At 38.8% G+C, this 19,803-nt stretch overlaps 1 protein-coding gene across 1 annotated transcript in view; it reads left to right on the top strand.

The window, feature by feature from the left end:
- The window catches only part of ABCB11 (ATP binding cassette subfamily B member 11), a 77,901-nt gene that overhangs the window by 44,296 nt on the left and 13,802 nt on the right, over window positions 1-19,803 (top strand). The window contains exons 18-22 of the mRNA XM_087861239.1: window positions 3,658-3,760; window positions 7,692-7,856; window positions 12,917-13,021; window positions 13,109-13,270; window positions 18,786-18,989. Of these exons, the coding sequence (XP_087717365.1) occupies window positions 3,658-3,760; window positions 7,692-7,856; window positions 12,917-13,021; window positions 13,109-13,270; window positions 18,786-18,989 (739 nt within the window). The remainder of the gene's footprint in view (window positions 1-3,657; window positions 3,761-7,691; window positions 7,857-12,916; window positions 13,022-13,108; window positions 13,271-18,785; window positions 18,990-19,803) is intronic.

Here is a 19,803-nt window from a genome sequence, read left to right as displayed (position 1 = left end):
ATGCGTTTTATCAAATTTATTGAATTTGTAAAATAAGGCAATAGCTTCAAGCTACTCTGTAAAGTAAAAGCTACAAAAATTGCCAAAATTATTAGGTGATTTTTATAGATATTAGGTATTACGTTTAACCATGCTTCTCTGATTGAAAGAAAAAAATTATAAAGGTCATTAGAATCACAACCTGAAGATACTGACTACCTTCTTAAACACAGGAAATGGTTAGGCACCTCTTTTGATCACTGGGCTAAAGGTTGCAAAGAGGAAGTGATATATTTCATTGTCATGTCGGCAAAAAAATAAGTATTTTCTTAACTTTTCTGATGAACACAATTCTATTGTTCTAAGTAGTTTACCTACAGTTTATTATTAGGACAAAATAACCATTTTTAATATAAACATTTCCTATTTGGCTATTAATTCTCACAAATTCTACATTTTGGTGACTAGGATGAGAAATCTAGAAATACAATCTACACCCAGAAAGTAGCTATTAACCTCCTGCAGAGAAAGATTTATAAGTTTGAGTAAGAAGGTCTGTTAAAAATATCTCATTGTGTATGCTGACAGATTTTTTTTGTTCAAAGATGACTAAACTAAATGTTAATTTGTATCTTATTTCCTTGGCTCTGGTCTTTCTGACAGCTCAGTCTCTCTTTAGTAATATATTTTAGGTTCAAGAACAATTTAATGGATAACAGTAACTAATTTCCTGAATAATAATGTTGAGAGAGAGAGAGAGAAAGTGGGAGAGTTATTTAGTCCCCGAATTGCTGTTTTTATTTGCAGAGAGAAGTGGTATGCAGCTTCTGAGAAAGGGACTGGCGTATGTTGTCAGCTTCTTTCCTTTTTTAAAAAGATTTTATTTATTTATTTGACACAGAGAGAGTACAAGCAGGGGGAACAGCAGAGGGAGAGGAAGAAGTAGGCTCTCTGCTGAGCAGCGAGCAGGGAGCCCAATGCCCAGGACTTTGGGATCATGACCTGAGCTGAAGGCAGACACTTCACTGACTGGGCCACCCAGGTGCCCCATGTGGATGGTTTCTAAAAAGGCCTGTGATAGAATTCTAACTCTAGAGCTTATGGTGGACCAGAGGGAGCTGGCGAGTGGGCCCAGGGTTCAGTGGGACAGCCTATGCTAGACAGGTGGGATGGTCTGTGAAATAGAGAGAGAGAGACTTAAGAAATATAAGATTCAGGTAGTAGAAATCGGAAAGGACAAGGACATATGTTCTGCCATGCTCAAAACTGGGAGGAAGTCAACCATATCTGCTTCTCCACATACTCTACCATGGCTTCCAATGCTCTGAGCTCTCTCTAGGCCCATGACCTTACGTCTCAGCCCTACCACACACTCTGTTCTATCCAGTTGACACACGCCTGTTCCTCGTGCATTCTGAAGAAGACTTCTTGACCTTGGTTAACTAACCCAAAAAGCGATTCTGTTGCTGGAGAGTCTTGGGCCAGGCTTGAGGAAGTTGGGGTGTCCCAGACGGCAGTTTGATAGCGGGGAGGCGGGTGAAGAGTGGTTTCAGGCCTTATCATCACGACATTTGGCAAGAGCGTGACTGTGCGAGAGCAAGGAAGAGGAAGGACTCGAGGTACATGACCTGTTGAACCTGGGTGACTAAGAGGGTGGCGGTGGCACTAACAGGACGGGGAACAAAGCCGAGGCACGAAGGTGGTGTGTCAGCGCCTTCTCAGGAAGGCCAGACGAGCATGTATAACAGGCAAGCGCCACCTGACGTTTGTCTTCGTCTAACTTCACCTGGATGCAAATGACGGAGAGGGACTTGTGGATGATTCCATCTAGACCCTCGGCTCTACGTCTCTCTCTTTACACCTTCTTTCTTCAGATTAGGTGCTTTGATAATGTAACGTCTCCTCTCGTCTTCAGCATTGCCTCTATCACTTAAGACGTGGGTGCAAATGACTGGAAACTTAACTCAATTGACTTTAACTTTTAAAGGGAGAGAATCAGTTTACCTAAGGAGTTCAAGGATGCCTTAGCTTCAGGCCAAGCTGGGGCTTTAATCAGGTGGCCAAGATGCATGCAGTTTCTCTTCCTTTCTCAGCTCTGCTTTTTTCCCCCCCTTCTTTTTGCTTCATTTTTCAGAAGGCTTCTTTCCTTGAGGGTCTCAACATAATTGCCAGCAACTCCTAGTGCTGCCTACTTTCAAGTTTAACCTAGAGGAGAGTAGGGGTCTCCTTCTCAGAAATCTCGGGAAAAAGACAAAACCACCCAAACCAATCTCTTTTTATATCTGTGCTGTACTACATATATGTAATAAGGAACCTGTTCTCTCCTGTTTCCATGCTTCGGTTTATATTGTCCTCTCCATCAGAAATGCTCTTCCTGGGGCGCCTGGGTAGCGCAGTCGTTAAGCATCTGCCTTCGGCTCAGGGCGTGATCCCGGCGTTCCGGGATCGAGTCCCACATCGGGCTTCTCCGCTGGGAGCCTGTTTCTTCCTCTCCCACTCCCCTGCTATGTTCCCTCTCTCGCTGGCTGTCTCTCTGTCACATAAATAAATAAAATCTTAAAAAAAAAAAAAAGAAAGAAATGCTCTTCCTATGAATAGCCAAGTCCTACCGTAGCCACCTCTTTCATGATGCTTTTCATAGGAACACCTGCCTTATATTTCTTTTTTCTTTAAATTTTCATACTTTCTATTCAAACCTGCTTTACAGCACTTAGCACAGTCTTCCTTATAAGATTAGGGTTGGGTCCATGTTTTGCTGTTCTGTAAGATTTTAAACTCTTTGAGGGTGAAGTCTGTGACTGACCAGTCTCTGTAATCCCCACAGCACCTGGCATTGATCTGCATGTCACAGATGCCCAATAAGCTTCTGTTAAATGAATAAACACATCAAATAAATTTTATTTCAATAAGATATTTGTTAATTAAATGCATTTCTAGGGGTAGTACATAGCCTAAAGAAAATCTCACTTGTGGGGTACCTGGATGGCTCAGTCAGTTAAGCATCTGCCTTCGGCTCAGGTCATGATCCCAGGGTCCGGGGATCGAGTCCCTCATCAGGCTCCTTGCTCAGTGGGGAGCCTGCTTCTCTTCCATCTCCCTCTGCCACTCTCTCTGCTTATGTGCTCTCTCCCTCTCTCTCTCTCTCTCTGTCAAATAAATAAATAAAATCTTTTTTTTTTTTTAAAGAAAGACAATCTCACTTGGGGCCTTATTTTCCTCCTACTAGCTCATTTGCATCCAGGTGACCTTACACTAAAGTAAAATATCAGGTGTAACTAGAGAGAGAAGAGTAACAAAACTATAACCTACAACAAAAGGAAGGTAGAGGTGCTGGGCCATCGCCATGGCAGCAATTAGCAGACCATGTGGATTTGGAATGGATTTGAACCTTGGACCTTCTGTTGGTAGACTGGTGGCACAGCTTTCCTCTCTTTCGCTCCCTCCCTGCTTGAGCGCACTCTGAATCAGAGTCCAGCTTGGGGCTTGGAAGATCCACTTTGAATAACGATGCCGTGGGGATAGCTCTGTGAAACCTAAACAGGAAGCTCCCTTACCTGGTTGCGACGTGACCGATCAACCATTCTGTTTATTTGATGCAGGTGATGTAAGCTTGAACACCAGTAAGTCCTGTTCCAACCTGCCCGTAATCTACCGACTCATGTTTCTGTTTATTTGCAGAGCTTCAATCCGAGAACGTTCCAAGTCTCAGCTTTCTTACCTGGTACATGAACCTTCGTTAGCTGTCGTAGATCATAAATCTACTTATGAAGAAGACAGAAAGGTCAGGCACCAGTGGCTCTTGGGGTTTGGAGGCAGTCTTTCCTGGGGGGCTATTGCATGACCTCTAAATCTGAGCATATGAGTTTTCAAGGCATCTATCCAGTGATGCTCACTAAGTCAGATTAAATGGGAGAACCCATGAGGACCTGATGAAAACTCTAAATGCTATCCAATATGTTAAAAGAAATGCAGAGTAATTAATTACTTTAAGAACATTAGTAACTAAAACTGGACTATATGGTTAATCAATAGTTTCTAGATGAACCATTGAAACAGACACAGGCAAATTACACGCGTTTAGATTATTTGATCATGTATGTATAATTTTTAAAGTTTTTAAGAATACTTGAAAACAATTTTCCTCAAATTTTTAAATCTCCTTCTAAAATTATAACAACCTTGGCAAAAGTGTTTATTTGACGAAGGTATTTGAGAACGTTAGCCCTTATACAAGTTATCACAGTTTTTGATAGGGAGGCTCATTAGGTTTTATGGAGAGTTGTTACCTCACATAGTTTTACCATAATTATTTTAGGATACACCTAAAATTAACACTATTAATGTTAATATAATTCAAAACTACACAAAAATGAAAGAAATAAGAGAAAAATCAACAGATAACAGCAATATTTCTTCCTATGGATGTAGGTCCTCAAAGCTGTCGCGGGCATCTTAACTTCACAGCCGGTGTCCATCGTCCCCCTCCTCAAAGCCTTTCCTAATGTCTGCACTTCATTCTTCAGCCTGAGAGTCTTGCTTTCAGTCCCCCACTACTCTTCATTTGAACCTTTCATGACAGGTTTCTGACTGAGCCTCATTTGGGGTCATGTTGTCTTATTCCCTTACTAAATGACACACTCTTAAAGTTAGTGACTATATATTATTTACCTTGCTACAATAAAGGGAACATAACAACTTTTATAATTTCACCTCTCTCTGTGAGTTACTGGTTTGCCACAAATAAAGGGAAGACGAGTAAATCGTCTTTAGCTTTTTTTTTAGATGACTAAATTTGTCTTTAGGTATGCAAAAATCAAAGGAAAAAATCTTCTATACAATACATAATGGCTTTATATCATAATGGCTTTATATTTTGTGTTCTTCCATTCTTCTACTATTCTTTTTTTTATTTTTATTTTTTATTTTTTTAAATTCTCCTACTATTTTTTTTTTTTTAGCTATATCATATAAGTCAATCAGAAGTCAGTTACTCAGAGACAGATTTTCTAGTTTTTGCATCATTCAGGCTTGATGGGGGTGGGTCAGGGGACAGTTTCCCTTAAAGTCAAACTTCTAGTGAAAGGGGACAAAAGAAAATTATTTAAATCAATTAAATTTTGCCTTTTGTTAGTTTATCTTGGAATGATAACTACTGGAAAAAAGTCACTTCATATTATTTTTAAATGTCTCAGGTATTGTTGCTAAGGGTTAGGGATACCTTCAAGAATCAGAAAGCCAAGGAAATTTTGTCATGTTAGGCTGTGAGTGGGCTGTTGTGTAGGGCAGTGGTTCTGGGAAATGCTGGAGTTTGATGTAACTGGATGGTACAGCATAGCTGACACTTTCTAAACCTAGAATCATGGAATCCTAGGCATTCAGCTCCGGAAGGAGCCTTGGAGATTACGTAGTGCTGGGAATCTTGCAGACTGGGCTTTATTATTAGAATACCTGAGGAGTATTTTTAAAACACAGATTCATACTCAGGCTTACTAAATTTGAATTTCTGGTGATTGGGACCCAGGAATCTGTATTTTTAATCATCGATCCACCATAAGTCTGGCAAGCATCCTCATCTGGACATCAACCACTGTCTAGAACTGGAAAGGGTCTAAATTTTGCTCTATTGCAAGCTTCCAAGTTAGCCTGACACAATTTCATGGATGCTGGCAGAACGTACAAGAGCTCTGAGCCAGAGACAAAAAACTTTATTACACACGGCAAGAGTAGTAACCAGAGTATGTCATTTGCACAGTTCCCCAGCCCAACCCCCAGATTTAAAGAGGGCCAGATGATACCAGCAAATGAAGCGGTGTGTTACAGGAGAGAAATCCTGAGCCCGAGGAGCTTGATTCTTTTATAATGGGCAGTAAACACATCTGCTCTTTTCTTGGGATGGAGATACCATCTTTGTCCTCCAAGGCTATTTGCTATGCAAACCTCCTTGAAAAATAGTCTGAATAGAGGTAGTCAATGCCTCTGCATAAGATGTGCAGAAACACAAGACACCCATAGAAAGTTGTCTTCCCAAAACAACTTAGTTCAACCGTCTCATTTTGAGGACGAGGAACTGAGCCCCAGAGACCTAAATTGCTTGGTGATGTATTCCATGGGTGGCTACATTGGGCTCATCCAAGAACTCTGTTCTTTCTATGCTTGTTCTACTCGTGCTTTCCTAGGCACCCCTCTTCTTCCCTGGAATTGATTTCCTAGAGTTAGTAAGTTGTCAGAGATGAAAGTATTGAACAGAAGGATTTGCTGCATGAATGTATAGTGACAAGTGCAAATGTTGAGCACAGGCCAAGAGAGAATTTGAAATGGAGGCAATAAGAGATCCATCACCAGCCAAGCTGCCTTCCTCCACCCTAGTTGGCTTGCAATGATAATGACATGACACAAGGTTTTATTTAAATTAAATTGGTAATGTGGCCTTTGACTTTGGAAGCAAAAGGAATGTATTTGAATTTCCTTGCTGTTGTCTGTTCCCGACATTCAACTACCTAAAGGGTAAATTACTATGTATAAATGAAAGAGAGCACTAATTAATAGTTTTATAGTCAATTTGTTATAATATTTTTAGTACATTTTAATAGAAAAAGTAAAAAAAATTTAATGCAAATCTATATAAGCCACCTAAAATTCTTTCTTAAATGAAGTGAGTAATACATTTAACAAATGATTGAACGATTAGTCCTATAGATCAAGCACTGAGTAATATCTATAGGAAGGGAAAATGATAGTAAAAATGACGGGATTCTGAGTACAATATTTGCTTTCAAGAGGATAAAAATTTGCTAGCTCTGACACTTCAATGACAACGAAAGAGATCAGAATAGGGAAATATTAAAATAGTTTTCACGCCTTGCAAAGAATATGTAGAGCGTAGAAATCCCGAATGGATTACCATTTACTTCTGGGCACTAATTAAGGAAAATCTTATAGAAAGCATGTAAATGACAACTGTTGACACCGTTTAACACATTTTAATAATCACTTTGCCGTGTTTCAGATACGCAGCCCTGCCTTAGCGCTTCAGTCAGTTACTAGATTGTAGAACTTTGCCATCTACGAAGGATATACCTTGACATTTTTATGAGTCCTCAAATATATAAATACCACCATAGGCCAAAAGCTTTTTCAAATTAGATGGCTTACTTTTTTCAAAGATCCAACATAATAATTGCTCCCCTAGAGTTAACACATAACTAATCGTGAAATGAAAACCACAAGCTTGTTTTCAGATGAGTATCCACCTAGCATGTCTCTTCCAAGTCACGGCATGGTCTCAAGCAATTGAAAACCATTTCTTACAAAACAATGAATCACTTGGAGGAAATCAGACGGGGAGAAGAACCATGAGAGACTATGGACTCTGGGAAACAAACTGAGAGTTTTAGAGGGGAGCGTGTGGGGGGATAGGCTAGCCCGGTGAGGGGTATTAAGGAAGGCACATATTGTATGGAGCACTGGGTGTTATATGCAGACAATGAAGCATGGAACACTACATGAAAAACTAATGAAGTACTGAATGGTGACTAACATAACATAAAGAAAAAAAAATCACTGCATCTCATAGAACTCTGAGGTCACTCATAACCAATCAAACCATGACTTTTTAAATCTGTGAACGCCAGAGGGACTTCTGTATAATGAAAGAACATATGCAAAAATGTCTTCAAGTACCTCAGGATGACTAATGTAACTCTCCCCTCAAGGACAAGGACATTCCTGTGGAAGAAGAAATTGAACCTGCCCCGGTTCGGAGGATTCTGAAATTCAATGCTCCAGAGTGGCCCTACATGCTGATAGGGGCCGTGGGTGCCGCTGTCAATGGGTCGGTCACACCGCTCTATGCCTTTTTATTCAGCCAGATTCTTGGGGTAAGCAAACAGCTGGATTAGCTTTATTCTGATATTTTTTGTTTTCCTATCAGTGGATATTGTCATTTTGAAGGGTTGGCTCTGTATTTTAATGGATTTAGCTTTCTTTTCCTCATCTCTAAAGGATTCAAAGTGCTCCGAGTCTCCATTACACAGAAGGTAAGAAGAGGAAGCTGAGCGCTCTCATTTAGGCTGGCAGGATACTCATCCAGGCATCGCGTCTGTAAAAAACTGCAGTATGGCTGCAAATTTAGTGTCAGGAGAGGGCAATTTCCCTATATGCAAACAAAATCAGAATGCAAAGCAGGTTTGTTGAATAAAACAGAAGGATTTTAGGGCCGTTTGATCTTGCTGAGACAGCTGAGGTGCAAAGTTTGCTTATAAAAGCTGGTGTGAGTGCACGTTGTAGAATTGTCTGCTCTGCTGATTGCACCATTGAAATGGCAAGGTGGGAAAGGAAACAGGAAAAGGAAGAGAGAGGTAGAATAAAGGCATGGGTAAAGAATAAGCTTATTTCAATTTTTCACTTGCTAGGAGTTTTGATAGTCTCCATCTGACTTCATTGCTACAATGAAAAATAATAACTATAAGCATTAATTGATACTATCTAAGCACTTTATATATAATAGTTCACTAAATTTTCCTAGTAACCACCTGAGGGAGGTATTCTTCTTGTTCCTGTTTTTACAAAAAAGTGAACCAAGGTATACAGGACTTAGAATAGCAAATAATGGATCTGGGATTCAAACCCAGTGTGACTGGAGAGCCAGGTTCTAATAAAACTCTTGTTGCAAAATTAGTTATCAAAATGCTGCCAAATTTTTTTAGTTGAAATTTACCCCCCACACACAAATCCCATGAGATCAACAAGGAGGCAAGCCTAGAATCTGGATAACTTTATTAATCTGTTCATGGTGAAACGGGCATTAGGTGGTAGGGCCAGGAGCAGAACCCAGCTTTTCCGAAGCTAGGCTAGAGGATTTGTCAGGACACCGCACTGTCATAGCTTAGTAAGAGTCCTGAGTGTTAGTTTCCCTTCCTTCTCTTTCTTTTGTGGCGTCTCTGGAAGAGGTCCTGACCAGAAAAATGTCCCCATGGGCATGAGTCATATTAGAAAGACCTGGACAGTCCACAAACAAAATCAAGTCAGTTGTGTAGGGGGGGCCTCAGCCACCGCTTTAACTGCCATACTGCCCCCTTGTGGTAAGTGAGGAAATCATGGTACTTTCAGAGAGGTAGGCAATTGGAAACCTGACTCTACAACTCCGGTAAATTGAATTTCTGGTTGTGTGAAACCCTTTATGATGACAGTCTTTTAAATAATTAATTTATATTCCTTAATATATGGTAGTACAATATCCTAATATCATAGAAATGTTCTTTTACTTACTCAACAGCTATTTGTTGTTTGTCTCGCATAGACACTGTGCCAGGACTTGGGATTGCATTCAGTCATGCCGCCTTCTCTAATAGAGCTTCTCGTCTATGAAGAAGACAGACATTAAACATAAAAATGTACTCATAATTCAGCAAATATTTATGAATCACTTATTGTTTGTCAGATATTGTTGCTGGGATTGAGGATAGAAGGAGGAACAAGAAAACCAAAGCCCCTCCCTGCTCTCATTATGACGATATTCTAGTAGGGAAAGGCTCTGGAAATGCATCTCACTGAGCAGGGATGAGAAGTAGAAGGTGTGGTGGATAGGGTTGAATTCTGTAAAGACCCAACTATGCCCTAGATGTTTGCTTTTAAAATAAATCTGGGATACCATCTTTTTTTTTAATAATAATATTTTTTTATTATATTATGTTAGTCACCATACAGTACATCCCTAGTTTTTGATGTAAAGTTCCATGATTCATTGGTTGCGTATAACACCCAGTGCACCATGCAATACGTGCCCTCCTTACTACCCATCACCAGCCTATAAGTCAAGCAGAGAAAGACAATTATCAATATGGTTTCACTCATTTATGGAACATAAGAAGGAGGAAGATTGGTAGGAGAAGAAAGGGATGAAGAAAGGGGGGTAATCAGAAGGGGGAATGAAGCAAGAGAGACCATGGACTCTGGGATAGGCTGGTGGGGTACCATCTTCTTTGGTGATCATCACTTTTTTAGAAAAACAGAGCAGAGAATATACTCACTTAGCCTTACCCAAACCCTGTACATGAGCTGCTGTGGAAAGAGTGCTGGATTCCCAGCCAGGAGATCTTTTTCTCTGAAACTGGCTCTTCTAGATACTTACCAAGCACTATATGCCCTGGGTCACACCATGCCATTTCTCTGGGCCTTGGGTTCCTCAACGATAAAAGGAAGGATTGACAAAAATGGTTTCTAAGATACCTTCCAGCTCTATTAGTCTATGAAATGGCCAACTCAGAAAAAATTGATGATTCAGTTATAACCCCTGCTCTCCTAGAGCACCCCCCAGTTGCTGGTAGTAAAAATAGGCTCTGTAATTCTTCGGGTCACAACCAGAAATCCTAGGAAAAACTTATCTTCAGCAATTAGCTTAAGGGCTGCAGTATCAGGGTACCAGGATCTAGCTGGTGACATCCAAAGTCTGCTCACGGTTAATGTTCTCACAGTGTTCTATTTGCTAAGTGAATGATGCTAAATGAAGTACTATTTTTCCTCTCTGATAAAGAAGATCATTTCTGTTTGTCTCTGAGCATAATTACCACATATTCATCAGTAGATTCATGATACTTTCATCTCACAGGGTATAATCATGAGTCAGATAATAGTCTGTTTGTAATTATGCTATTTTCATGCTGACCTACCTCAAGGGCCCAATACTCACATTTGGTGTATTGAGACCACAGTTTGGAACGTAGACCCAGCGAACGATTGGACACTATTAGGAGCCCGGGTGCTAATCAAGCGAAGCATTGATGCACACATAAAACATAATTGATCTGATTCACTTTCTGTGGGTCTAGTTGACTCGGAAAGTGTACAAGGGATCCAGGCAGAGCAGTGTGGATGTCGCCTGCTGGGAGAAAGCAGGAACTGTGGAGCCAGCCAGCCCCGCATCTGTAGGAAGCCTCTGCTCTGTATGCTCTGTTTGTATTTGAACAAGTGGCTGTTCCTTGATGAGTCTTAGTTTCCTCATCTGTAATGAAGGGCAAGAAAATCTACCTCACTGGGTTGTTTTAAGAAGCCTAATTTAAGGAAATCTTCATTTAAGTTAAAGTAGGCTAAGTAACACATTTGGCATCTGGTAAATAGCAAGAGTTTAGTGAATGTTTCTTTTCTCCTAAACAAACTTACCACTACAAAAATGGCGCAGATGTATCATAGAAGAACCTATGGATGGGTAGCCTTTTGGGTTGCATTTTCAACAAAGATATACAAAGGACTCATGGAGTAGAATTTTGGGGAAAAGGTTATAGATAGACAGATGCCCAGTCTTGAACTGGACAGTTGTGTGGATTTAACATTAGCCAAATATTTGTTTAGCACTGAGAAGATATGTAATGCCAGGAACCAAAAGAGCCCGCCAGGAAGAAAACCACTGGAATGGGAAAAATAGACATTTCCTTATCTAATAATAACCACTAGCTAAATGAACTTGGACAGAAGGTTTGATATTTTGGGCTCTAGTTTTCCATCTATAAAATAAGAGTTAATTTGACTAATCTGCACTTCTATGGTCCTATAGTCCATGGTAATAATAGGTGACATGAGGGAACAATGGGAATTGTGGCATCACAGTTTGGAGTTTGGAGGATTTGTGTAGTGATTTTTAACCAAATGAAACAGGTCTTTAAATCCCTAAATTTGCAAACTCTGTAAAGTAAACATAGGAGTTATTCTATGGGAATAATGACCGTGGAATCTTCTGAACCCACTTCCACCTGTATTAAGAACCACAAAGACCCTAGCAACTGTCCTTGAAACAGTAAATCTCATTCATCTAGAACTCCCCCCTCCACTTTGGAATTTGTGATGATTTGAATGGGTTACTTTGCTTTACAAAAAAGGATTTGTTGATGGAGTAGTACACATTGTCTTCAAGAGATTGGTTTGGTGTAGTGACAGGCGCTCAGTACGTATTTACTGAACAAATGGTTTCTTTTGAGCAACTGCTTGTTAACATTGTTCTAGTTACTTAAATTAATTTAGAACAATAAATAAGGCTGTCTAATGCATACTTTTTCTGAACTCAGAGTTCCCTCACTTAGCCAAAGTTAGGAAGTTTTGTTGTACCTGAAATCCATTTCATTGTAGGGCAATGTCATTAGAATGTGCAGTTGTTCTCCCCTTGTTTTATTACAGCTGAGTCCCCAGCCAGCTGCTTGAGCATACGTCTGCAAGTTCAGAATACACTTAAAAAGTATAGTTTACTCCCGATTATAGATGCAAAAAACCCCATTCACAACTTCCGTAGTTTTTTTGAGGGGGTGGGGGCATGTTTGCAACTTCTCCTGATTTAGAAACAACCACCTCAGCCTCGGATGGATGGAAAGTATTTTTAATCATAAACCAATTCCAGTTAATGCCTTGATAGCTAGTTGCTTTTTTAATGATGCTATTATTCATATATATATATGAAACTACTAACAGGTATGGTACCTGAGTGCGAAAATCATCGTTATTGCTTCCATTATTTGAGAAGGACAGAAATCATGATAATACTCTGTGCTTTGTTCCAGAAACCATTTTCATCTTCCTCCCTCCCTTGTCCCTCCCTTCTTCCCTCCTCCCTCCCTTCCTTCCATCTTTCCTTCCTTATTTCTTTTTCTTACTACATAAAGGATTTGAGATATTTAATCATATTTTTCATCTGTATCAATGAAAAGCCAATACAATTGCCTACATCAGGCTAAGAAACAAGACCAAAATTCTGCAAATTGTTGCTATTAGTTTTCATTTGCCAAGTTTCCTTTCCCACGGGGAATTAAAGTACACATAGTCACAGCTAACTTTGGCTTAATTACTAGTATATTTTCTTAACCCAATGCTTAAGAGAAATTTCTTTTAAACATTTTATTTCTTTTGCTATTGTTTGAAATAATAAAGTAATATCTTCACTTACTCCCTTGTGAAGACTTTTTCACTTCCTGATAAAGAAGAACAAAGGTCACAGATCAATGGCGTGTGCCTGCTCTTTGTAGTAATGGGCTGTGTATCCCTTTTCACTCAGTTTCTGCAGGTAAGGAATTTTATTTTTTACTAAGTGATTTAGTTATTTCGTCTCTTTTCATGTTAAAATATCACTAAAGACTCCTTTATGTTTCAGGGATATGCTTTTGCTAAATCTGGAGAACTCCTCACAAAAAGGCTACGTAAATTTGGTTTCAGGGCAATGTTAGGGCAAGACATTGGCTGGTTTGATGACCTCAGAAATAGTCCCGGGGCACTAACAACAAGGCTTGCTACGGATGCCTCCCAAGTTCAAGGGGTAAGCTTTGGGGGGGGTGGGGAACCAGCAGTGTTATTAACTGGAGTAAACATTCTTTCCTTTGAGTATTCTGATAATCACCTATATGTTTCTCATGAAATAGGAGCTCATGGGATTGAGATGTCCCAGAGCCACATTTCCTACCATTTGCAATGCTGACACACAACAGTCTCTCCCCAGGCAATGTCCAGAATCAGCGCCATGAGTTAAATCTGTCAGGTTTTAGATTTCCTAGGAGTCTAGCAACTGAGAGCTTTCCTGAGACTCATTTCTCAGATCATTATCAGGCCCAGAGGCTCAGATTCCACGAGACTTCATGGCGCCCCCCAGAGGCGGAAGCAAAGCCTCCTTACACAGGTGCCCAGTGTGCAGGTAGTCTTAGGAAAAGAGATCTGAGTTGCCTCTGTAAACGCCAGTCAGGAAACTGAAGAAAAGAAGTAAATGATTGCCATCTAGAATCCCGAGGCACCCATAGAGACAATGCTGTGATTTCTGGACCCCAGAACCTGCACCCTTGTTCAGGTGACCCATCCATTGTAAGGTGAGGCAATGCTTTTAGAAAACCAGGGGTTTGTATTAAAGTGACAAGAGTCAAATGTGCCGTCCAGCACCTCTACGCACTTTCTGTGGGAATAAAAAGAAAGAGAGAGAGAGGAAGGAAGGAAGGAAGGAAGGAAGGCAGGCGAAAAAGGAAAATCACCGTTTGTGAGGTTCTTGGAAGAACCCCCCCCCCCCAGATTGAAAAACTGAGTACTGTGTGTCTTGACTCCTAGCCAGTTCAACCAAAAATAGGGACAATGGTGTGAGAGACTTTCAGAGGAACATGGGATCCTCTTCCCCAGAGCGTTTTTCTAGGTATACACACGTTTCTCACAAACTCTGGGTCACACTCTACATATTGTTTTGTAATCTTTCTGTTTTTCCCCTACAACAATCTGATGTGAGCATATTTTGGTTATTATATATTCTTCTAGAGTAGATTTTTGTTGGCTGTATAATTCATCATTTTAATGTGTCATCATTTAAGAATTCCCTATTTAAATGTTTTTCTGTTTTTCCCCCTTATAAGCAACTTACATCATTTCACATCAAGCGTGGCATATCCTTGATTATTATTTTTTTGTTCTCAAAATATAATCACTGGATCAGAATGTATAATCATCTTGAAGGGTTTTAATGTGCATTGTCTTGTTGCTTGAGGAAAGTTTGTAGCAATTTCACTTTTACAATCTGAGTGTTCTAGTGTCCAGTTTACCTGACTCTTGAGCTTAGGTCATATAAATAAGCTATCACAGTATCGCTTCTGTTTTTGCATCCTTCAATCGGCAAGGGGCTTTTTAAGGTTATTCACTCTCACTTGGACTCAAGAGTAGTATCTAATCATCTTACAAAAATTTTACTTACTCTTTAAAAAAATGAAAAGTTTCTAAGAGTTTCTCTAATATTTTTGTTAAACCTTTTTTTAAATGAGATTGCTAACCTGGGTCAAATTTATTTTAATATTGGTGTAAGGTAGAAATCAAGGCTTTTTTTTTCCTTCAAGCTGGATAGAAAATACTCCCCCACCAAAATTTAATGTAGATTTCATTTTCCAGCTATTTGAAATCCTCCTGCCCATCGAGAATATCAACTTCCCATGGATACTTGGAGCTACGGGGATTCTCTTTTCTCTTTCATTCATCAGTTTGATTTATTCTGTGCCAGGACTTCACTGTTTTAGTTATGTAACTTTCTGATAAGTGTTTATTTTCTGGTGACGTAGATCCTTGCACAATAATTTTTCCTCTTCAAAATTCTTTTATTTATTCCTGGACATTAATTATTCTAATGTACTTTAAAATCATCTTGGCTTCTTCAAAAATTTTATTTTGATTCTATTGAAAACAGCCATACAGCCACCCACCCCCGCCCCACACCTGAAGATTGCTGTTTGGGATGCTAAAAGTTGCCAAGAGAGACATACAAATAAGGATATGCTATATGCTATGTATAGTATATATAATATACAGATACATTAACATATCAGTCTATCTTGTTCATTTTTTCTTATGTATTTTTTCACTATTTTTTTTAATGATTTTTTATTATATTATGTTAGTCACCATACAGTACATGCCCGGTTTCCGATGTAAGGCTCGATGATTCATTAGTTGCGATTTCACTATTTTGAATGAATGTCATAGGTTGAGATTTGAGCTATTAGTTTTTGTATATTTATCTTATAGCCATCCACTTTTTCAAATTTTCTTATTAACTAATTTTTTAAAAATTTAATATAGTCTTTTGAATTTCTAGGTATATAATCAAATTATATGCAAAGAAAGATAATTGTATCTCTTCTTTTTCTTTTTTAATACTTATACCAACTATTTTATTTTCTCATTTTATTTCATACTAGAACTTTCAAACACTTGAGTGCTAAGAGGAAGTAGAGGAGATTCTCATAAGCAAGACAAAAAAACATAAAGTAGACTTGTCAGATTACATAAAAGCTTAAAACTTTTGTATAGACAAATGATAACTTAGGAAAATATTTGTAACACGGATTAATATACCTAATAGGCCTAATATGTGTAGTGCTGCTGAATTGGTTAGAAAATAAAAATAAACTAAATAATAAAGGTTAAAAAAAGGTATATGGACAAGCAACAAAAAAAGAAATGCAATGGGACAATTAACAGATGAAGAATTGTACAACCTTATTAATAGAAAAATACTAATAAAACAATGAAACACCATTTTCCACCTATCAACTCAATAAAAACTATCATGAATGACAACTTCTTATACATGTGAGGATGAGGAGAAACTGACGCTCTCATAAAATAGTGGTTACAGTTTGAATTCTTCCAACATTTTTTAGAGAATGATCAGGTATGCAAATCCTCTGACTAAAATTCATATGAGTAAATTCTCTCCTGTTTTGTAACGATGTGCACTCAAGTGTATGTTTATATTGATCAAAAAATTAATAAAACCCCCTGAAAACTACCTGAATATCCACCAATAAGAAAATAGTTGAGTGAATACATCCTTACTAAGGAAAATTAGGCAGCTATTTTTAAAGGTATTAATGTAATGATCTGGAGGGATGGTTATTTTACACTAAGTAAAAAAAATCAAAGTACAAAGTAATATCTAGACTGACCCTTTTTTGTGAAAATGTTCAGTGTTATATATGTACATATATTTTACATGTCTTAAGCTGCATTACTTTTTAAATTTTTAAAAATATTGATTGAATAAAATGTAAAAGAAAACAAAATAATGATATTCTAAAGAACTATGCAGCTATTTTCCAAATTCTCTTTAATGCCTGACTCTCCTTGCCACCTAGAAATTCTTTTGTTCTTTTTAACTGTGGTAAAATATACAAAACATAAAATCTACCATTTTAACCATTTTTAAGTGTACGATTTAGTGGCATTAAGTATATTCACATTGTTATGCAACCATCACCACTCTCCATATCTAGAACTTTTTATCATCCCAAATAGAAGCTCTGTACTAATTAAATATTAACTGCCCCCCCCCAACTCCTGCTAACCACCATTCCATGCTGGCTTGACTATTCCAGGAACCTCATATAAGCAGAATCATACAATATTTGTCCTTTCATGACTGGTGTATTTCACTTGGCTTAAGGTCCTCAAGGTTCATCCATGTTGTAGCCTGTGTCAGAATTTCATTTCTTTTTTAAGGCTTGAATAATATACCATTGTTTGTATAGACGGCATTTTGTTTATCCATTCAGCTGTCAGTGGGCACTTGGGCTGCTCCCACCTTTTGGCTATTGTGGATAATGCTGCTATAAATATAGGTATACAAATAAATCCTTAATTTAGCTTTTCATTCCTGTCTTCAAGGAAGTTATAACCAATATACGGGAATTCTTGGGACCCGAGAGCTCATATTCCATTTGAGTCTTCAATACAGAATGAAGACGCAAAGTATTCTTGCACAGCACTTCCTTAGTACCCATGGTTACCTAATAGCTTACTTGTGATTGTCTTGCATTCTTTATTTTTTAAAAAATGCTAAAGTCTCTACAATACTGACAAAGATCTTGCAATTGTACCCATGCAAGTCTTTTCTATACAGAAGACACCAATTTTTGGTCACATCTGTATATCCGCAACTGAAAGAAGATTTGGAACCATCAAATAATTTTGAGTGTAAATAGTAATCACCACGAGTGTCCATTCTCCACCTATACAGAGACTGAATCCATTTTGTCCATTTTGCGTTGATTGAACAGCGAGTTACAAAGTCAGCATGTGATTTTGTACCAACGAGCAGGTTAACTTCAATGAGAATCAAAGTGGGCTCTTATAATAGTCTTGTACAAATTTCAAAACTCTAATTATAGAACAAGCATCAATCTTCACTGAATAATCAGAAATATTACCATAAGACCAATGCCTGGGTATTTTCAAGCAGACCAAAGGCACAGTCACCTGACATACATGCAACCCTTGCTTAGGGCTGAATTAATCTCCTCCTGACTGCCCTAGCTCTCACACCCATGAAATGAGATCAGTCAATAGATGAGCTTCCACAAGACTGTGAATAAAATGGACTTTTATTAATCCAGTCTTCAACTGCATTAGGGAGCTCGTTATTTCAAAAAATCTTTTTAAACACAGAACTACCAAATGACCCGGTAATTCCACTCCTAGGCATATATCCAAAAGAAGGAAAGCAGGGACACAAACAGATGTTTGTACATCGATGTTCATAGCAGCATTATCCAGGAGGTCAAAAGGTGAAACAACGCAAATGTCCATCAACAGATGAATGGATACACACAATGTGATCTATACATATAATGAAATATTATTCAGCTTTTATTTTTTTTAAAAGATTTTATTTATTTATTTATTTGACAGAGAGCGAGACAGCCAGCGAGAGAGGGAACACAGGCAGGGGGAGTGGGAGAGGAAGAAGCAGGCTCCCAGAGAAGGAGCCTGATGTGGGGCTCGATCCCATAATGCCGGGATCACGCCCTGAGCCGAAGGCAGACCCTTAACAACTGTGCCACCCAGGCGCCCCTATTATTCAGCTTTTAAAGGAATGGAATTCTGATATGTGCTACAACATGGATGGACCTTGAAAATGTTCTGCTTACTAAAATAAGCTAGACACAGAAGGCTATTGTATGATTCCACTTAGATACTTAGAAGAGGCGAATTTATAGAGACAGGAAATCGAACAGAGATTCTCAGGGGCCGGGGAGAGGGAGGAAGAGGAGTTATTATTTAATGGGTACAGAGTTCCTGTTATAGACGATAAAAAGATTTTGGGTATAGATGGTGGTGGTGAAGGTTACACAACACTGTGAATGTATTTAATGCCATGGAATTGTATACTTATGAACAACTAAAATGAGAAACATCATGTTATACATATTTTATCAGAATAATTTCTTTTTTTGTATAAAATTGCCTTTTCACATAGTGGAATTTGATAAAAGAGACTGTGTGTCTCAGATCGCTTGATGGTTTTTGGTTTGCAGGCAGCCGGCTCTCAGATCGGAATGATGGTCAACTCCTTCACTAACATCACCGTGGCCATGATCATTGCCTTCTTCTTTAGCTGGAAGCTAAGCCTGGTCATAATGTGCTTCTTCCCCTTCTTGGCTCTATCGGGAGCCATACAGACCAGAATGTTGACAGGATTTGCCTCTCAAGACAAGGACGCTCTGGAGATCGCCGGCCAGGTAATCTTACAGACCCAATTTTCCAACTGTCAGACAAACCATGAAGAATGAGTAGTACAAAGAGACTGAAGGAAGCTGTTAGCCTACAAATGTTCATCTTTGGAAGCCTCCCACTAGCCTTTTGTATACGTGCCTTTGCCCGAAGGCTGTGACAATAAAGCTCTGATACTGTGAGTGTGAGCAGCTGGAGAGAAACAGTGGGGCAAACAGAGAGGGCTGCATATTCGATTTCCTCTCCAATGGTTATTTTCTCCACATCCCGATTTGGTGTATTCTTATTCGCAAGAGTGGAAACTTCAGTTTTCTGTCTGCTTAGTTTAGCTAAACGGTTTCCCCAGGTCACGCTGCCCACACAGAGAGGAGCTATGATCTTTTAAATGGCACACACTTTTAATTTTCACACTTTAGTGTCTGCTAGACTTATAACAAATTTCTTTCCCAAATGGAACGATGACATTCAGTTTAGGTCTCGAATACTCTTAGTTTTCAGTGATGCACTTTTAAAATTGTGTTCTAATGAATATCTGGTTAACCGGTAAATGAGGAGATGGCGGCATAGACATTTATCAGGTATAAGAAATCATGCACACACACACACATACACACCTTTACTCTTTTAACAAATTGACTGTTCTCTAGGTTTTGTCTCTTAAGAGAGGGAATGTGAACATTGCCCAAGAAGACAGAAGCCAAGAAGATTTCATATACTGATGGCAGAGAGTTGCCCACTTTTGTGCTATTTTAGAATAAGATATGCTAATTCAGAAACAGTGATGATTTCCCCTAGCGTATGGATTGAAACAAAGGCAAATTC

This window comes from Ursus americanus, chromosome 1, assembly GCF_024610735.1.
Source record: "Ursus americanus isolate L20-20 chromosome 1, mUrsAme1.1.p, whole genome shotgun sequence".
Lineage (NCBI taxonomy): Eukaryota > Metazoa > Chordata > Mammalia > Carnivora > Ursidae > Ursus > Ursus americanus.
Note: the sequence above shows the minus strand (reverse complement) of the source record. Positions and strands in the feature narration are given on the sequence as shown.